The sequence below is a fragment of the Lontra canadensis genome, unplaced genomic scaffold (assembly GCF_010015895.1).
Source record: "Lontra canadensis isolate GAN:19392208 unplaced genomic scaffold, GSC_riverotter_1.0 scaffold41, whole genome shotgun sequence".
NCBI lineage: Eukaryota > Metazoa > Chordata > Mammalia > Carnivora > Mustelidae > Lontra > Lontra canadensis.
This window is the reverse complement of record NW_022631035.1, coordinates 3,607,787-3,624,992: the sequence shown is the minus strand read 5'-3', so window position 1 is coordinate 3,624,992 and position 17,206 is coordinate 3,607,787. Positions and strand designations below refer to the sequence as shown.

General features: G+C 59.5%; 2 protein-coding genes across 2 annotated transcripts; both read left to right on the top strand.

Moving 5' to 3' along the window:
* Positions 1–795: 795 nt before the first annotated feature.
* CUNH17orf99 (chromosome unknown C17orf99 homolog) lies at positions 796–10,136 on the top strand. Its single transcript, XM_032871077.1, has 6 exons — positions 796–854; positions 1,958–1,986; positions 7,697–7,996; positions 9,236–9,505; positions 9,650–9,746; positions 9,980–10,136. The coding sequence occupies exons 1-6, from the start codon at positions 844–846 to the stop codon at positions 10,134–10,136; spliced, it is 864 nt and encodes a 287-aa protein (XP_032726968.1). The 5' UTR covers positions 796–843.
* Positions 10,137–11,877: 1,741 nt separating this feature from the next.
* Positions 11,878–15,077, top strand: SYNGR2 (synaptogyrin 2). Its single transcript, XM_032870495.1, has 4 exons — positions 11,878–12,028; positions 13,858–14,095; positions 14,513–14,652; positions 14,742–15,077. Exons 1-4 carry the CDS (start codon positions 11,930–11,932, stop codon positions 14,937–14,939), a joined length of 675 nt encoding a protein of 224 aa, XP_032726386.1. The 5' UTR covers positions 11,878–11,929; the 3' UTR covers positions 14,940–15,077.
* Positions 15,078–17,206: the final 2,129 nt, after the last annotated feature.

The following is a 17,206-nucleotide window of genomic DNA, read 5'->3' as shown; positions in this document are numbered from 1 at the left end:
CTCGCTCCCCACCTGCACGGAGGTGGCCCTAGGGCGCACCCCCAGGCTGTGAACCCGGACTCTGGGTGGCAAGTGACAGTTGCTGATTCTTGCCTCCTGGGCAGACAGGGGACCAGCACGGCAACTGACAAATCTAGTCCCCAGCCGAGCTCTCAGGACGTCAGCCCCCAGGCTCCGGCTACCCCCCCAACCCCCTCCCCATCATCCCTGCCGCTGCCCCCATGCGAGCAGGTCAACTGCTCGACCCACTTCCCACCATGCCCAGACCTCTCGGGCCTCCACCCTTTCCCTGAGGAGGGCCAAGGGTACCCAAGGGCAAGGCTGTTCATGCCTTCCTTGGGTCACTGCTGGGCTGTGCAGGGGTTGGGCATGTGGTCCACCCAGGGAGTTCTGCAGGAGAGAACAGCCCCTACTGGAAGCAAATGGATCCCCAGGGGCGGGACATCTTACCCAAAGAAGGCCGCCCAGTTGGGCGTTTCCCGCACAAACTAAATGAACTAGTTTAGCAGCCCCGGGCTTGGCTTGGGAGGAGCCCAGCTTGCCTGGAGCAGGCAGGAGCCAGGGGTCAGCTGCAGGGCTGGCTGGGTCCCCCACACCTCACCTGCTCCCTCCATTCTTTCTGAGCTCCAAGATGCCCTGAGCCCCCAGCCCCGAGGGGGCGTGCCCTGGTCCAGCCGTAGTGTTCCCGGAGGTTTCCTGGCTCACCCCACCCTTCCTTCTACCTGAATCCAGTGAGCTCTGTTTCAGACTGTCAAAAAGGCCACGCCACCACACGTGATGTGGTCTGGCCTCCTTCCGGTCTCGCTAGCATTGGGTCCAGATCCTGGGGAATGACCGCCGTCCATGGGCAGGAGGTAAAACCCCTCCCTGCTCTGAGCTGGCCCACTGCAACACACTCCTGGGGGGACCAGGGGCCCATCCGGTCTGAGCTTTAATTTGGGGGCTGAGCCCAGTGTCAGCTGCCCAGCAGGTGCCCACCAGGTGGTCACTAAGGAACCAGCGTGAAATGGGCCGAGGGGGCCTCTCCTGCCTGTCTCTCTAAAGGGCCCAGCCCCCCAGGTCTCCTGTGTGTATGTCAGACTCTCCTGGGGGAGTTTGGGAAGGACCTTCGTGATAACCGGCCCAAGCTGATAATCCAGAATAAGGACTTCATCTCAAATCAGAAGATTAGCAACCTTACTACCCGCTCTCCATGTAACATACATATTCCAAGGCTTAGGGGTGCACATCTTCCCCGCAAACAAGCCAGGCTTCTACAGTTCAGTCGGGATGGCTGAGGGTAAGCCCCTGGTTTGGCTTCGAGGCCCAGGGGCCTCCCAATCCCCCCAGAGAGTGTGGGGGCCTAGCTATTCTGGGCCCAGCCCTGGCTGCTGAGGCGTTGGGGGGCTGTGGCCTCTGGCTTATCTGCCTGTTGCAGGCACCCACCCCAGGAGCATCCGGGGGCCCCAGAGTGGAGGTGGCCCTGCTGACAGAGCTCTTGCTAGCCCGAGCAGGGCTCTTACCCCGGCATGTGGCTCCTTCTGCTGCTGTGCTGGGCCGTGCTGGGTGAGCTCATGGGGACACCATCAGGGGCAGGAGGGACCACTGCCAGGGCCTTGGGGAGGCAGGCTGAGGGTGCAGGGATGCCAGGGAGCACAGGAGAGGGACCCGGAGGCATGGATGCTTCCAGGAGCATGAGGACAGCGAGGGAAAGCTGTGAGCTTGAGTCTCAGACCAGCCCCTTACTGCACAGTGTGGCCCGGTGGCTGGGTCCCTGAGCTGGATGCACTGTTTACTTAGCCACCAAATGGCTGATGATTCTGACTGTTGTGCCCTTGAAAGAGCTTCTGGGAGCGAAGGCACTTGTGGAGTCCTGGGCCTCCCTTCCGGCCTTGGCAGGAGGCTCTCTGGGTGGTGTCGCGTCTCCTTTCCACCCCGGGCTCCCTGCTTACTACCTTCGCACCCTCCCCTTTTCCAGCCACCAGCAGCTTCTCCATGGAGCCAGAGGTAGGTGAGTAGCCCCGCACACTTGAGGGAGACGCTGGGTGCCGTGGTGGGTGCCGTGGTGGGTGTTGTGGCTAGTGGAGATTGCTGACGGTGAGCGGGTGTCTGGTGGTGGACAGATGGAGAGTTCTGGAACTTGGCCTCAACCCCTGCAGGGCCCTGGAGAGCGTGGAGAGGAGCAGGGTGAACAGGCCAGTGGGGGACCTCCAGGGCACTTGCGGCAAGGAAAGAGCTGGCTTCCGGTTGGGCTACGGAGCTGGGAAGGAAGGGGAGCAGAAGGCATGTCCCTGGGCAGGTGCACCCCAGTCCTTCTACTACAGGTCCGCTCTGGAGCAGATCTGCTAGGTGGGTGTGATCCCAGTGAGGGCTGGGGCGTCCAGGGCGGGGCGCTCAGGCTGAGGAAGTCCGGGCTCCCCCCCCCCATCCCTCCAGGTCTGGCAAAGGAAGTCTGACTTACTGTCCCAGGCAGCCAGAGGGCGAGGGGCCCCTCTTCCACAAGGGGGTGATACAGAGCCAAGGGGAGGGGACTCTCCTGGTCCGGCCTTGGTGCCGGTCTCCCCCACCCTCCTTTTCCAGCTCTTCCACCACCCACCCGATTTCAGTCCTGTGACCCTTAAGGTCAGGGTGGTGGGTCACCTCCTCCTCTCACCAGGCTGGGGGGGGTGTCCCTCCCCAACTTGTCTCCACCATCACCTCCCTCGGGTCACCGGGTCGCAGAGCTGGCATCTGTCTCTCTTCCCCTGAAGGGTGGGTCTCACTTGAATGCGGCACAAGCAGAATTATCATTTCCTCATTTGCTTTAAAAACAAACACGTCAGTTCTGGTGTTTCTGCTAAAAAGAGAGCGGTTGAGGTGGCAGACGTTTGCGTCCCCGTTTCGGGAAGTACCTGGCCAGGGCTGGTGGGCCCCCCTCGGCCCCTGACTTCTGCTCAGACTCTTGCCCAACAAGCCTTGCTAACTCCACTCCGGAGAGGCCCGCTGGGAAATCATTCATTCATTAGTCAGAGACCGTAGGAGACCCTACTTGGTGCCAGGCACTGTTCTAGACCCCAAGGTGGGTCCACAAGGTGCAGAAAAAAACAAAGATCCCCCCCACCCCCTTCCTGTAGCTTACATTCCAGCGGGGGCAGGGCAGGGTGCAGAGGACAGAGGGTAGTGACTAGAAGCACCTTCTACTGTGTGCTGGAACCCAGTAAGTCCTGGAGAGAAGCAAGCGGGGGAGATGGGGAGGGAGCACAGGGCTGGGGACCAGGGGTGGAATCCCAGGGAGCCATCAGGCGGTTCCCGGGATCCAGAGGAGAGATTCGGTGATGGCCAGAGCCACCAGGAGAAGTGATCAAGATGTATTCTGAAGGTCAGGCCAGCAGTGCGTGGGGAGAGGATGGGATGGGATGAGAAAGACGGAACCGGAGAAGGTGATCCCAAAGTTTTTTGCCTGAGCAGCTCGAAGGATTGACCAAATAAAGTGCAGCCAGACCATAAGATATTACTCAGCTAAACACCCACGGGAGTGAGCAGTGGGGCAAAGAGATGGGAAGTTAAGGAATGGAAGAGCCAGGATGGTCTCTGGAAGGTGATCTCTGTCGGGTGTGAAATCCCCGGGGACTTCGGACTGGGAGTGGTGGGAACCTGGGGCAGGAATGTTCAAGGAATGATGGCTGTTTCTAGGCAACTAACCCAGTGGAGAAGGGTACAAAACGTCCGAAGACATGGGGTTCCAGGCTGGTGTTTGGGAAGGAAGGCAGGAGAATAGTCCAGACATGCCAAGAGAATGTCCACCCCTGTCCTCCCAGGTCAGTGCTGGGGAGGCTGTGGGAACCCCACCACCCAAGACAACCACGGGGTAGGCGCTGCCCTGGGAGGGGAGGCTGGTTCCCGTAGACGTTGGTGAGGTATCGGGGTCCCAGCGGAGCCTACATTCCAGAGGGCTCTGCGGGAGGAGGCCAGGAAGGTAGGGGAGGTGGTGGGGTGAAGGGGGACGGGCAGAGCCTCCTAAGTGGGGAACAGGCAGGGAGGGTGGCCTGGGGGCCTGGGGCTGCCGTGAACGCAGGACAGTGTCCTTAGTCAGAGGGGGGATCTGTGGATGAAGCAGGGATTCAGGCTCGATCGGACTCCCGAGAGCAAGCAGAGGGACCTTGACGGACGGGCCTGCGGTCCTCCGTGTATCCTAAAACCTGTGCGTAGTTTCTCAGCGACGTTCTAGAACCCCTCGGAGGGGGTGCTGTTGTAACTTCCTGGGCTGCCATAAAGAATTACCACATACCGGGTGGTTTAAAACAACAGCCAGTCACTCTCTCCTAGTTCTGGAGGTTAGAGGACCAAGACGGTGGTGCGGCAGGGAGGGGCTGACCCAGGCCTCCTCTCTCCTGTCTTCTGGTGGCTCCTGGCAGTCCTTGGTGTTCGTGGCTGGGGACAGCATCCCTCCAACCTCTGCCTGCCTCTTCCCATGGCCTCTCCCTGTGTGTGCGGGTCTCTGTCTCTCCTCTCACTAGGGCCACTCTCATCCACTGTGGATCCCTGGACAGCATCTGGAAAGACCTTGTTTCCAAATATGGCCCATTCATGGGACCTGGGGGATGCGGCTTGAACACATCTTTCTTGGAAGACACAATTCAACCCTCAGCACATGGGCTGCTTGTTCAAAATCAAATCCCTAGACACCCACACCCGCCCACCTTAGGTCTAATACATTGGATCTCTAGGGTTGGGACTCAAATCTCCAACCTCTGGTTATCACAGACACAAGTCTGGAGAGAGGCGGGGGCGATCCTGAAGGGCCTCTGGGCCAGGGAGGCGGCAGCCCTGAGGTCCCCCCATTCACCCAAGGGGCTTCCTTCTCCCCTTAGCAGCAGAAGGCGGCTCTGCGCGGCCACCCTCCCACCCAGCCCGGCTCGACTGGGCTTCAGGTGTGAGTGTGGGCCTGTCTCTTCATCGCACTGAGTGTCCCGTCCCACCCTCCAGTGCCCTGACGCACTTGATGAATTTTTTTTTTTGAGGGTTTATTTATTTATTTGACAGACAGAGATCACAAGTAGGCAGAGAGGCAGGCAGAGAGAGAGGAGGAAGCAGGCTCCCCGCTGAGCAGAGAGCCCGATGCGGGGCTCGATCCCAGGACCCTGGGATCATGACCAGAGCCAAAGGCAGAGGCTTTAACCCACTGAGCCACCCAGGTGCCCCACTTGATGAATTTTTAATTGAACGCCGGACCTCTCCCTCTTGCTGGGTTAAATGCATAAACGAAACGGTCAACAGACGACGACCACACCGGTCTTGTTACAACAGAAAGTGAATGCCCCGTTGCCTAGTGCAACCAAAAGTGACTCTGGTCTGTGAGTTTATGTAAATCAAGTTTCTATTACTGGCCCTCGAAATGGAAACCAAAGTGGCCCAGCCTTTTCTTTCAGCTCGTATTAGTCGTTTCCCTCCACGAAAAGAGCGAAGAAAGCGTCATCGCACTGAACCCTCTGAGCCCCCGTTTCCCCCAGTCGGGGGGAGTTCGGGCCCCAAGAGCATCTGGGCAGTCAGGAGCTGGCCCTTTGGCCCTGGGTTGTGCCCACAGCTCTTGGTGTCTGTGCAGCGTGGGCAGGCCTGGAAATCTGTTCTGGAAGGTTCCTGAGGGTTGTCAAGACCGCGGTTTCTCAACCTCGACTCTCCTGACATTGGAACTGGAGGGTTCCGTTACGGGGACTGTCGTGGGCCTTGTTGGAGGTTTTAGTGACCTTCCTGGCCTCCCCCTACTAGATGCCAGGAGCGCCCCCGCCCCCCACCATTCATGGCAACCAAAAATGTCTCCAGGCACAAAGGTCCCCTAGAAGGCAAACCAAAACCGACCCAAGCCGAGAACCACTGGTCTAGAAAGAAATAACACTTCGTGGTCAGAAACTTTAGGATTCCAGGAAAGGTCTCTGAAGCAAGCACATTCTAGCGGGTTCCGGTTCTCTGCTCGGTGAGTAGTTTTCTGAAGGCAGTGTGGTTCCCAGAGCTGGGGTGCCCGCCCAGCGGGGCAAGGGTGATGCACGAGGCTCGTGATGTTTCGGTTTCGTCAACCCTTTCCTCTACACACACACAGCCCCACACACACACCTGCCCCCGAGGCTGCCCTACACAGTCTCCTCCAACAGGCGCAGAATGCTGCAGGCAACGCGGCCTCCCTCCTGCGCCCACACTGACAGGCAGCTTTGTTCCCTCCCGACCTCTGTCTAGAAGAATTCAGTATGGGCAGCAAGAGGGCCAGTGGGAAGCGCTTAGAAATGTTTTCTGCATCAGATCAACTCCAGCATCTGCCTGCAAAACAGGGCAGTTACTCCCAAGCAGAGAGGAGGTCTTGATGGGGGAACGCAGGTTGCCGCTGGAGAGCAGGTCTGGCCCCCGTGTCCCCGTGTCCCCAGGAGCTCCAGCACCTGGTCCTGCACCGCCGCCCCCCCCGACCCCCCACCCAGTGCTGCCAGCATCCAGTCTCCTTCAGGGGCCTCCCTGCTCTCTGGAAATCCTGCTTTCCCAAGTGGCCTTTCTCTCTGGCTCAGCTTGCCCCTGTGGATCTGAGTCTATCCTCTATCCTCTCCTTCTGACTGTCCCTTTAAACCACATTTTGACACCTCTGGGCACAGGGGCCCAGCCAGCTCCCCTGTATCCCAGGTTCCCTGCTGGGTCTGGCAGGAGCAGGAGGCCTCTGACACCAGAGGGCAGACAGGCATTCAGCACAACCCAACTCGAGAGTAACTGCCTTCTCCTGGGAGGGGGCCGTTCAGTCCACAAGCAATAGATTCCTGGTCTCTGCCTGGACAGGATGGACTCCAGTGCCCGTCCCCTGCCACTTACAGTAGACCAATCTGTAGCATCTAGAAGTTGAATTCAGTGTCGGCTATCCAGACCCGTGTCCCAAACTTCTCCGTGCTTCCTACTTGTGTCCTAATTTCATTTTTATAGGAAATTCATTTTTGTAGGGCAAAAAGTCTAAACCCCAGAGGTAGACTTTTATCCAGGAGGGCTTTCTTTCCTTCGCTCCTTCTCTCTGTCCTTTCTTCCCTCCCTCCTTCCCTCCTTCATTCCTTCTTTCCTTCCTTTTTAAAATTGAGGTGAAATTCACATAACACAAAATTGACCATTTTAAAGTGACGATTCATTAATGTTTAGTGCACTCACCATGTTGTGCAACCGTCATCCCATCTAGTTCCAAAACATTTCCATCTCCCCGAAAGGAAAGCCCCGACCCATGAGCAGTTACTCCCCATCTGCCCCTCCCCCAACCCCTGCCAACAGGGCAATCTGCTTCTGTCTCGGGATTTTCCTATTCTGGACATTTCCCATGAACGGAATCGAAGATAGGTTGCCTCCTGGGTCTGACTTCTCTCACTCGATGTGATGTTTCTAAGGCTCGTCCGTGCCGCAGCATGGGTGAGAACCTCGCTCCTTTTCACGGGTGAGGACTAGGCTATGGTATGGCCAGACCCCGTTCCCCTTACCATTCATCCGTGGATGGACGCTGGCTTCTTCTGCCTTCTGGCTGTCGTAAATAGTGCTGCCGTGAGCCCGTGTGTACACATAGCCATTCAAGTCCCTGTTTTCAATCCTTTGGATAGATATCTAGGAGTGGGATTTGCTAGGTCACATGATAATTTTTTAACTTTTTGAGGAACCGCAAAACCAGCATTTTCTTAAGGTATTTGATCAATATTGGTTTCCTTCTTCCCCCTGGGACCCTTTCGCCTGCCAGAAGTCACCCATGAGACCTTCATTGCCTACAAAGTCCTGGAGGTTTTCCCCAGAGGCCGCAGGGTGGTCATAATGTGCCACTCACCCCAGGCACCCCCGCCTGTCACCTACTCCCTCTGGGGGGGCCAGGGCACTGAGGTTGCCAGGAAGGTGGTGAAGACCGCAGACCCGGCCTCCTTCAGCATCAACATCACGCTCAAGTCCAGGCCAGACCTGCTCACGTACTCCTGCCAGGCGGCCTCCCCCGAGGGCACGCACTCGGCCAGCACCAAGCTGCAGATGTACTGGGAGCTGTGGACCAGTGAGTGCACCCGGGGGGCTGGGGGTGGGGCAGGGTCTGGGCTAGAAGGCAGGAGGTGGGGACAGGACAGGTTGCTCACCTCCAAGGCCACTTTGCGTCCCTTAGACCTGCGTCTAGAACAGTGTAGCTCCTGGCTGGGCCCCAGGGCACCACCTCCCAGCAGGGGCCCTTGGGGAGGGCCGAAGTGACCAGGGCCGGGGCCCCATCGGTTGAGCTCTGGCCTCATGCTGATAAAGTAGGCACCTTCGTGTTTTATCTAGTTCAGTCCTCACAGCAACTGGTGAGTGGGGTTCGTGGTTCCTGGCCTATGTAAAGCCCTTGGTGATTAAGAATATCACCCCAGGCCAGTGGCAAAGGCTGGTTTCAAACCGCACTCTGTTCAGCTCTAAAATCTGTATTCGTCCCACTTCTTCCCCTGATCTTAATTCAGGTGTCCCTCCTGGTGGGAGGCACAGGCTGTAGGGGAGGAGGGGACTGGAGGGTGTTGCCCAGGCCAGTGGTGGCCCCCGGGAGCCCCCTGACCCCACCCCTGAGAGGAGCCAGCCTGGTGTAGGAGGGCCCAGGGCCTGGAGGCTTGTGATCAAGGTTCAAGTCTCCACACTTAGCAGGCGGTGGGTCTTGGGCAAGTCAGTCAACTTCTGTCAGGCCTGGTTGCTTCATCTCCAAAACAAAAATAGTAATAGTTCCTAGCCCAGGAGGGCGGGAAGGATTCAGCAGAAGCTTCTAGTAGGTGGTCAGTATGCCACAAGGGGTGGTGGTTGTTACTCATCTGTAAGTCTGTTTATAGCATTAGGCTGAAGGCCCTGGGGGTTTCTAGAATCTAGACTCTTAGAAGTGACAGTTCTTGCTTGGAAGGAACTATTCTAGTAAAAGAGCCAAGACTGAAAGAATATAAATAGGGCTGCCAGATAAATTTTGCACAGGACAGAGTTAGTCATACTAAAATTTTTTTCATTATTCACCTGAAATTCAAATTTAACTAGGCATCCTGTATGTATTTTTAGTTGGTAAGCCCAACAGCCCAGAATATACCAAATGCGAAATTGTGTAGTACACACTGCAAAAAGGGTAGAAGCTCAGACATGAGACAGAGGGAGTAATCCGGAAGGCTGCCTGGAGGAGGGAGCAATAACAGTTAGGCCTCCAAGCTCAGTAGGCATTCCGTAACAAGGGAATTTGCTGGGGAGAGGGTGTGAAAGTCACCCAGCCACGCCTATGCTAACGTCTTCCGCCTTCCAGAGCCCGTGTCCCAGCTGCCCGCTAACTTCACCTTGCTGGACAGAGGGTCGGGCCCCAGGGTAGAGATTTCCTGCCAGGTGTCCTCGGGCAGCCCACCCATCACCTACAGCCTGGTCGGGAAGGATGGGACCGTCCACACGCAGCAGAGGCCGAACTACGGTCAGCCGGCCAAGTTCACCTTCGCCCTTACCAACAAGTCCACCAGGCTCCAGTGCCAGGCTGAAAATGACATCAGTGTCCAGTTCAGCCCCTTCAAGCTGGTGCCCCCAGGTGAGAGAGCCCCTTGGTTCCCAGACGGGCCGCTGGCACTTCCAGGTAGGGCCACAGGGTTGGAAGAGCTCCGCCTTGCCACGGCCAAGAGCAGGGAAGGGCGCTGGGAAGGGATGCTAGCTCCGCCATCTCCCTCCCTCACAGGACAGCTGCCCCAGGGAGCCGTCGTGGTGCTAGCGAGCAGCCTCATCTCCATTGCAGCTGTCACCTGTTGGTTGCTGGCCCGGGCCTGGTGGACCAGGTAGGAACTGGATGCAGGATGTGAGGGACTGTGAGGACAGCTGGTGGCCTGTCTGGGCCACCACCAGGAGTCCTGTTGGAGGCAGTGGGTGGGTGGGTTTGTAAGGCAGGGCTGCCGCCAGAGCAGACAAAGGGCCATGTGGCTCCTGCATGTCCTGGAAAAGTTCATGGTGCCAAGTGCCTGCTGAGGTTTGCACATCCCTGGTTTTATGTGACCCTGACCAACACCCCCAGCAGCCCTGGGATGGAGCCACCTGGCCTCTGGGTGGGGCGTTCGCCTGTCTTCGTGAAGGGTCCGAGGAGGGATGACAGGAGTGTGTCGATGATGCCCTCCGGGGACCAGGGCGGATCACGGGCTGCTGCTTTCCATGGCAGCTACATAGACGGGTGACATAGGCTTCCTGGCTGGTGACAAGAGGCAGGTCCAGACCTCCTGGGGTCCCCTCTCCAAGGCTCTCACTTCACTGACCTGTAAAGTGACCAGGGTCTTTGTGTCATCCGTCCCCCCTCCAGCTGTCACCTGTGCCCCGTGAACTTCTCACCTCCTGGGCCTCTAAGACACTGCCATCTCCTGGTTGCCTTCCTCCCTCCCTGGCCAGGCTTCTCAGTGGCCATTGTCTGTCCTTGGTACTCCCCTTGCTCACCTCTGGGTCCCTCCTTCCCGACTCTGTCCCTTCCAGAGGCTGGGAGAGCTGTGCCACCTCTCTGAGCCTCTGTGTTCCCTTCTATAAAATGGGATCTAGAGACCGGGCTCTCACTGGCCATGTGACCAGGGACCAGTGCTTGTCCTCTTGGTGATTCAGTTCCCTGCCCCTTCATTTAGTGGGGTGACTAACCCTTACACCCCTTCTGCTGCCCAGGGCGCTGATGAACTTGACACCATAAAACTCCCAGAGGCCTTGCGAGGGGGTGGCTGAGAGGTGTGTTTGCCTAACCTGAAATCTTAACTCCTCTGTCATCAAGGTTGTGACCAGAAGAGGCAAGCTTGACAGAGTTCCCTCGGAAGGGCCCTGGTCTTCGTTCACAATGGAAGGACCCACCACTTGAATGAAGAAAAAGCCCGCCCGCCCTGGTTCTGATGACACCCACACGGTGTTAGGCTGAGGATTTTAGGATGGAGTGGACTTAGTGATGGAAGGGGGGGTCCATAGGAAGGGGGGAGATCTGTGTAGTCCCTGTCCTCACCACTAAGCTGCTTGTCACCATCCACGCGGGTGTGGAGAGAAAGTGGGGTACATTGGGAAAAGTCCCCGCTGCACCAACCCACCTCCCCCACAGTTGTTCCCCTGGTCCCTGGAGTGGCAGCCCATCTCCTGGTGGCCTAGCCTTCTGGTCCCGCCTCCTCACCTGGGAGGGCACGGAGCCCTCCCCCCCCCCCCCCCCCCCCCCGCCCCCAGCACCCCTGCATTAATCCTCGCCGGCAACTGGCAAAAAGTTCCTCCCTGCCAGTTGGCTTGTGACCCCTCGGGAACGCAGCCCCACCCACCCCCACTCAGCCTTCCTGGTTCCGATGCTCTAAACCATTGGGGGGTGGGGGTGAGGGAGGAGAACTGGATTAAACCCTGTGCTCTGCCTGTCACCCTGGAAACTTCGTTTCTGTCCGCACACTTGGGTATGGAAGTCTGAAGCCATACATACTTGGGACCTGGTCCAGAGGGGGAAGATTTGGGGTGGGGGGGGCGCGGCTCAACGCCACCCCAGGCTTAGCTCCACAGAGAAGCAAAGAGCGACAGGCCGGTCCGAGAGTGCGTCAAGGCTGTGGCCTGGGGTTTTGGACGCAATGGGGAGAGAAGACCGGGTGCTTATGAGCCTGGGTCCTGGGCAGGTGAGGCCCAGACAGGCACCCGGTGAGCTTCCCGAGAAGAAGGCGGGATGGCAGGGGCAAAGTGTAGGCGGGGCAGAGGGGCGGTCCCTCCGTGCCTCCCTCTCTTCCCCAGCACGCTGGGGCCCCTTTCTGGGAGTTGGGGGACGGGGCCCGGGCCACGAGGTGGGCTAGACGGCCGTCCGCCTCCGGAACGCAGGCCCCGCCCGCTCTACTCGCCCCTGGCGGCGAGCCGCACTTTGCCCTCGGTCCCTGGGCCGCGCTGGCCACGCCCCGAGGGCGGGGCCGGGGCGGGGAGGTGGCTGGGTCCTTGGCGGTCCGCGGCGGCGGCGGTGGGGCGACGGCGGTGGGGCGACGGCGACATGGAGAGCGGGGCCTACGGCGCGGCCAAGGCCGGCGGCTCCTTCGACTTGCGGCGCTTCCTGACGCAGCCGCAGGTGGTGACGCGCGTCGTGTGCCTGGTGAGCCGGGCGCGGGGCCGGGGGACCGGACTGAGCCGCGGAGCCCGGGCCGGGGAGGGGGTGGCCGCGAGCCTGCGAGCGCGACAGGTGGCAGCGGCCGAGGCCGGGAGGGTGCGGGTGGCGCGCGTGGGGCCGGCGAGAGGGCTCGGGCCCCGTCGGCTCCCACCCACCGGCCCCAGCTTCCCCCGCCTTTCCCCGGTCCCCGCTGCCCCCCACCGGCTGGGTCCGGACGCGGGGTGGCCCGGAGGCACCGCGGGGAGCAGGCCTGTCGCCCTGCTGGCGGTGGGAGGAGCTTGGGGCCGCTCCAGGACAGGTGGCCGGCGTGCTGGGACTCCGTGCTGGGGGAATTCCCCGGGAAGGAGCTTTCCCAAGCCACGTCGGGTACGGGGGCAGTGTGGCTCCCTGAAACAGCATTCCGCCTAACACTCCGGAGCAGGCCGCGGGTCGGCTTCCCCACCCAAGATCAGGTGACCCCAGGATGTACCCTTCCCTGTCAGGTAGGGGAGCCCTCCAGGACGGGGGCGGGGTGGGGTGGGGTGGGGGAGAGGGGTGGGGGGAGGTCACAGGCTCTTGGACAAGCAGCGCCCAAAGTTGGACAAGGTGTTAGAGTGGGCACGAAGTGCCCTCCTCATGCCTTCCTGAGACTGGAGCCTAACGAGGGGCCTTAGTGGCCCCCATGCCCCTCCCTGCCCGATCGTGGGGTCTGCTCCAAGGGGCCGATGCCCCGTGTGTCGGGATGGCTGTGCCAGGAGTGGGGTCTGGCACGAGGCTCCCAGCATCCCGGAGTTCCGGCTTCATCTCCAGCTGGGGGCGGGGCTTGTGACTGGTGGCCCCAGAGCCTACTGACAGGGCCTTGTTCCGGCAGGGCAGGGCCGGGGAGAGGCCTGGGCCCCTCCCACTGAGAGCCAGGTGTCCAGACAGTCCTGCATCCTTGCATCTGTTGACATGGGGTGGTGGCCTTGAAGTTTAGGAAGGAGATGAGGTGACATGAGGCTATTCCCAAGAGCCTAGAGCCACTCCCTTGTCCCCCCAACTAGGACCTGCAGGGTTCCAAGTGTAGAACTGTGTCCACAGGGCTTGCCAGTCAGACTAGCCTGGGGTGCCCTGTGCAGCCCAGACTCACTTATGGACAGGAAGCAGGTTGGAGTTCCCTCAAAGGGGAGAGACATGATACCACAGAGGCCAGCCGTCCTTGCAGGAAGACGGTTGGCTCAACTGGGGAGGCCAGGCTGGAGCAGGAAAGAGTTGGAGGGGGCACCAAGAAGTGGGAGTCTGGGGGCATGGGCTTCTGCTCAGAGCACACTGGCGGGCCTTTCCTGAGACCATGGGGCTGGAGGGGGGGCGGTTCTCCATCACCCAGGTGTTCAGGCAGAAGATGATCTAGACAGGACGCTAGACAGGTGACTCAGGCAGAAGATGATCTGGGGGCGGGGCTCCAAGCCTGGGTTTCTGTGACTTTGTGGCCTGTCTCCTGCTGAACCACGGTGACCCCTCCTGGCAGGCAGCCCGGGCTGGGCAGTCCCCTCTCAGGAGATCCCCATCTCTTCCCCACCAGGACCCAGTCCAGGAATCCCCAGCCCTGCCCCTGCTGATGGCGGCTGTGCTGGTATTTGCTGGTGCCCTGGGAGAAGGGAGTAGGGAGAAGTGGGGATTGTGCACCGGGAGGCGACTTGCTTACGGGCTCCCGACCCAAGTTCCAAAGGGGCCGCAGCGCCTGGCCCCCACCCAGAAGGGAAAAGCAGCAGTGGGAGAGCCCAGGGTCCCCATCATGCGTGCCCCGCTCTGGGTCGTCTGGCGACCACTCAGCTCACCCCCACCTGTCCGCTCAGGTCTTTTCCTTGATCGTGTTCTCCTGCATTTTTGGTGAGGGATACAGCAACACCCACCAGTCCAGACAGCAGTACTGCATTTTCAACCACAACCAGGACGCGTGCGGCTACGGCAGCGCCATCGGGGTGCTGGCCTTCCTGGCCTCGGCCTTCTTCTTGGTGGTTGATGCCTATTTCCCCCAGATCAGCAACGCCACTGACCGCAAATACCTGGTCATCGGCGACCTGCTCTTCTCAGGTACCTGCTAGCGCCACCCCCACTCTATTTGGGGAGGTAAATAGGAGCAGCCAGTGTTCCCCAAAGCCCTGGAGCTCTGGGACTGCAGGGCCTCGGCAAACAACCTGGCATGGGGGGCCGGAGCAGCCCGGGGTCCCCGCCCCACTCGAGGACACAGGCTTTTGCACAGGGATTTCTGTCGGTCTGCCAAAGCCCACCAGCGTTGAGCGATGGTCACAGGGCTCTGGAGCCAGGCTCCCCGGTCCCCACCCTGGCTTCTGCATCAGCGGCCTTTACACGCCTGGAAGCTTCTGGGAGATCCTTGCCCAGGGCTTCCTCTGCACCCCTCCCCCTGCCACAGGGGGCCCCTCTTGGGTCGCTGAACAGCCCCCCGCCCCCTCCACGTTGCTGACCCTGCTCTCCCGGCCTTCTTCCCAGCTCTCTGGACCTTCCTGTGGTTCGTTGGCTTCTGCTTCCTTACCAACCAGTGGGCAGCCACCAAGAAGGAAGATGTGCTGGTGGGGGCCGACTCGGCCCGGGCGGCCATCATCTTCAGCTTCTTCTCCATCTTCTCCTGGGTAGGTGGGCCGGGGCGGACGAGGGCGGCAGTGCCTTAGGAGAAGGGTGGTGGAAGGCTGAGGAACCCGAAACTCGGGGCTCCCTGCAGGGTGCACTGGCTTCCCTGGCCTACCAGCGCTACAAGGCTGGAGTGGACGACTTCATCCAGAACTACGTAGACCCCACTCCGGACCCCAGCACGGCCTATGCCTCCTACCCTGGAGCGCCTGTAGACAACTACCAACAGCCACCCTTCACCCAGAACGCGGAGACCACCGAGGGCTACCAGCCGCCCCCCGTGTACTGAGCTGCAGCCGGGGATGCTAAGGGAGGCAGGAAAGGTGCTCGGGGGAGGGGGGCCTGCCCCCTGGCCTGGACTCCTCCCATGAGCCTTGCCTCCTGGAGCTGTGGCCCCTCTCCCGTCCAGCGTGCCCATGGGAGCTGCCGCACACACAGCCCGGAGAGCCCCTGCTTTCCCCCTCCCCAGCCGCTGGTGCAGAGCCCCAGCCCCAAGTGCCTCTGCCCCAGGGGCTGCACCTACCACTCCTCGAGGGCATTTTCTAGAAAAGGGTTTTTAGCCAGATATGTTTTGTTACTGCTTTTCATGATCCCCAGCCCCCTGAAAGAGCTGGACGGGCCCGACACGCCGTTTTGACAAGTGCCTTAGCTTCTCCCCAGCCCAGGCAGGCTCAGGTCCAAGCCATGGTGGCCATAGTGACTTGGGGTTCTGTGCCAAAGAGGAGGCTGCGAGCCTTCCCCCCGCTTTGCTGCTGGTGCGGGGCCGGGACCCCTTTTCCTGCTCACTCAGGTTTGTTTCCCACCTCCTGGCGCTGTCGTGCCCACAGCGCCCTGCCTGCTCTGGGAGCTGGCAGCCCCGGGCTCACTGCTGTTGTGTCTGCTTGCTCCTGGATCTGGGGTCCCTTCCCTGTGCCTGTACCTCTGGGCGGATGCTGGTCTGCTCACTGCAGGGCCCCGGGGTAGCACCCCCTTCTCCTGTTCCCACCCCCTAGCAACAGGGAGGGGCTTTGCCTGATCAGAAACACCCAGCTTTATGTAAATATCCTGCCACTGTTAGGTGTGGGGTGCACCCATGCCACCCCCCCAACCCCAGGCTGTTCTGAATGTATTAAGGAGCCTGGGGCTAAGACAACAGATCCTTGGTTTTAGTAGATGGATTCCAAGACAGAATAAATGTTTTTCTCGTTCATAATCTCCATTGTCATTCGTTCGGCCTCCGCCTAGGGGTCCAAGAGAAATTCCACTCTGGGGTGCATCCTGGGAGGGGGGTGCTTTATGAACTTGCATTTTGAATAATCACAGCCCTCTGCCCCACTGGTATGCCTAGTGCACGCCTGCGCACACTCTCCCTTGTCTGGGGTCTCATGCCTCACACTGCCCTCCGCAGCATCTTAAAATAGCAACTGTGCTCAGTCTGTAAACAAGACACTTTCTCTGGACTGCCTTGCCAAGGCCCTGCTGTGCCCTTGCTGGAGTTGGGGTTGGGGGGGGCACCTGGGAGCTGCCCCACTGAATGTCCCTTCCCTGGTAACTCTTTCCTTCCCAACCCCTCCTAGCAGAGTGAGGAGCCCCAGGCCTCCACTTCCTGCAGCCAGGGGTTAGCACCTCCAGAGCCCATCCTGGGCCAGCCTGCCCCGAGGGAGAGAGCCCATCTCTGGCAGGAGAGGTCAGGGTCCCTGAAGCACCTCATTCCCCTTTTGGAGCAGTGACAGCGGGGACTGTCAAAAGTGGACCTGTTAGTTTGGAAATCCTGAGTAGCAACTAATGTGGTTCTGTGAATGCCTGTGACCCAGAGCCAGTCACTAGCAAGCTGGAGTAGAACGAAGGGGAGAGGCAAGCCAGGGCGAGGAGGCTACCCCAGAACCCTGATCCCATCTGCACCGGAGTTGGGAGAGGGGCTCGGCCACCCCAGCGGACTCTTGCTTCCATGCAAGCCGCTGACAGCCCATTTTACAAGGTGCAGCTGAGCTAGTCTTCTGGGCTCCTGAGCTATCAAATGTCTGTTTCACAAATAAAACCTGACCCCACAGCCCCAGCTGGCAGCCCTGACCATAGCCTTGTCTTTCCATTTTGGGCCCCAGGCCCCTCCGGCCACCCATTTTGTCCTGAAACCCATCCAGACAGAAGAGTTTCTCCCAGAATGCGCTTCGTGGTTGCTTCTCAGTTAAAATGGTGTGGTGAAGAGACTAGAAGTGCTAGAAAAGGATCTGGAAGGAAATCCCCTCCCGTGTCACGTCAGAGCTGTCTACAGTGAGACCCAGGGCATCCCAGGCTATAAAAGACAAATGTGCTTCTGGGGCCCCTGGGTGGCTCCGCTAGTTAAGTGTCTGACTTCTGCTCAGGTCATGTCAGTGTCCTGGGACTGGGCTCCTGCTCAGCGGGGAATCTGCTTGTCACCCTCCCTTCCACCCTCCTCCCACTTGTGCTCTCTCTCAAAAATAAAATCTAAAAAAAAAAAAAAAACAACCCATAAAAAACAGACACAAGTGCTTTCACCAACCAGTAAATTTTAATATTAGGTATTAATTCACAGGCTACAACAGAATCATAGATCCT

What these genes read in the sequence shown, in the direction of transcription:
- SYNGR2 (XM_032870495.1), top strand. Translation starts at nt 11,930, where the DNA reads ATGGAGAGCGGGGCCTACGGCGCGGCCAAGGCCGGCGGCTCCTTCGAC. An exon ending in TGACGCGCGTCGTGTGCCTG is followed by an intron (nt 12,029 to 13,857) that starts GTGAGCCGGGCG and finishes CTGTCCGCTCAG; the next exon opens with GTCTTTTCCTTGATCGTGTT. An exon ending in CGGCGACCTGCTCTTCTCAG is followed by an intron (nt 14,096 to 14,512) that starts GTACCTGCTAGC and finishes CCTTCTTCCCAG; the next exon opens with CTCTCTGGACCTTCCTGTGG.
- CUNH17orf99 (XM_032871077.1), top strand. An exon ending in GCTTCTCCATGGAGCCAGAG is followed by an intron (nt 1,987 to 7,696) that starts GTAGGTGAGTAG and finishes TTCGCCTGCCAG; the next exon opens with AAGTCACCCATGAGACCTTC. An exon ending in CTTCAAGCTGGTGCCCCCAG is followed by an intron (nt 9,506 to 9,649) that starts GTGAGAGAGCCC and finishes CCTCCCTCACAG; the next exon opens with GACAGCTGCCCCAGGGAGCC.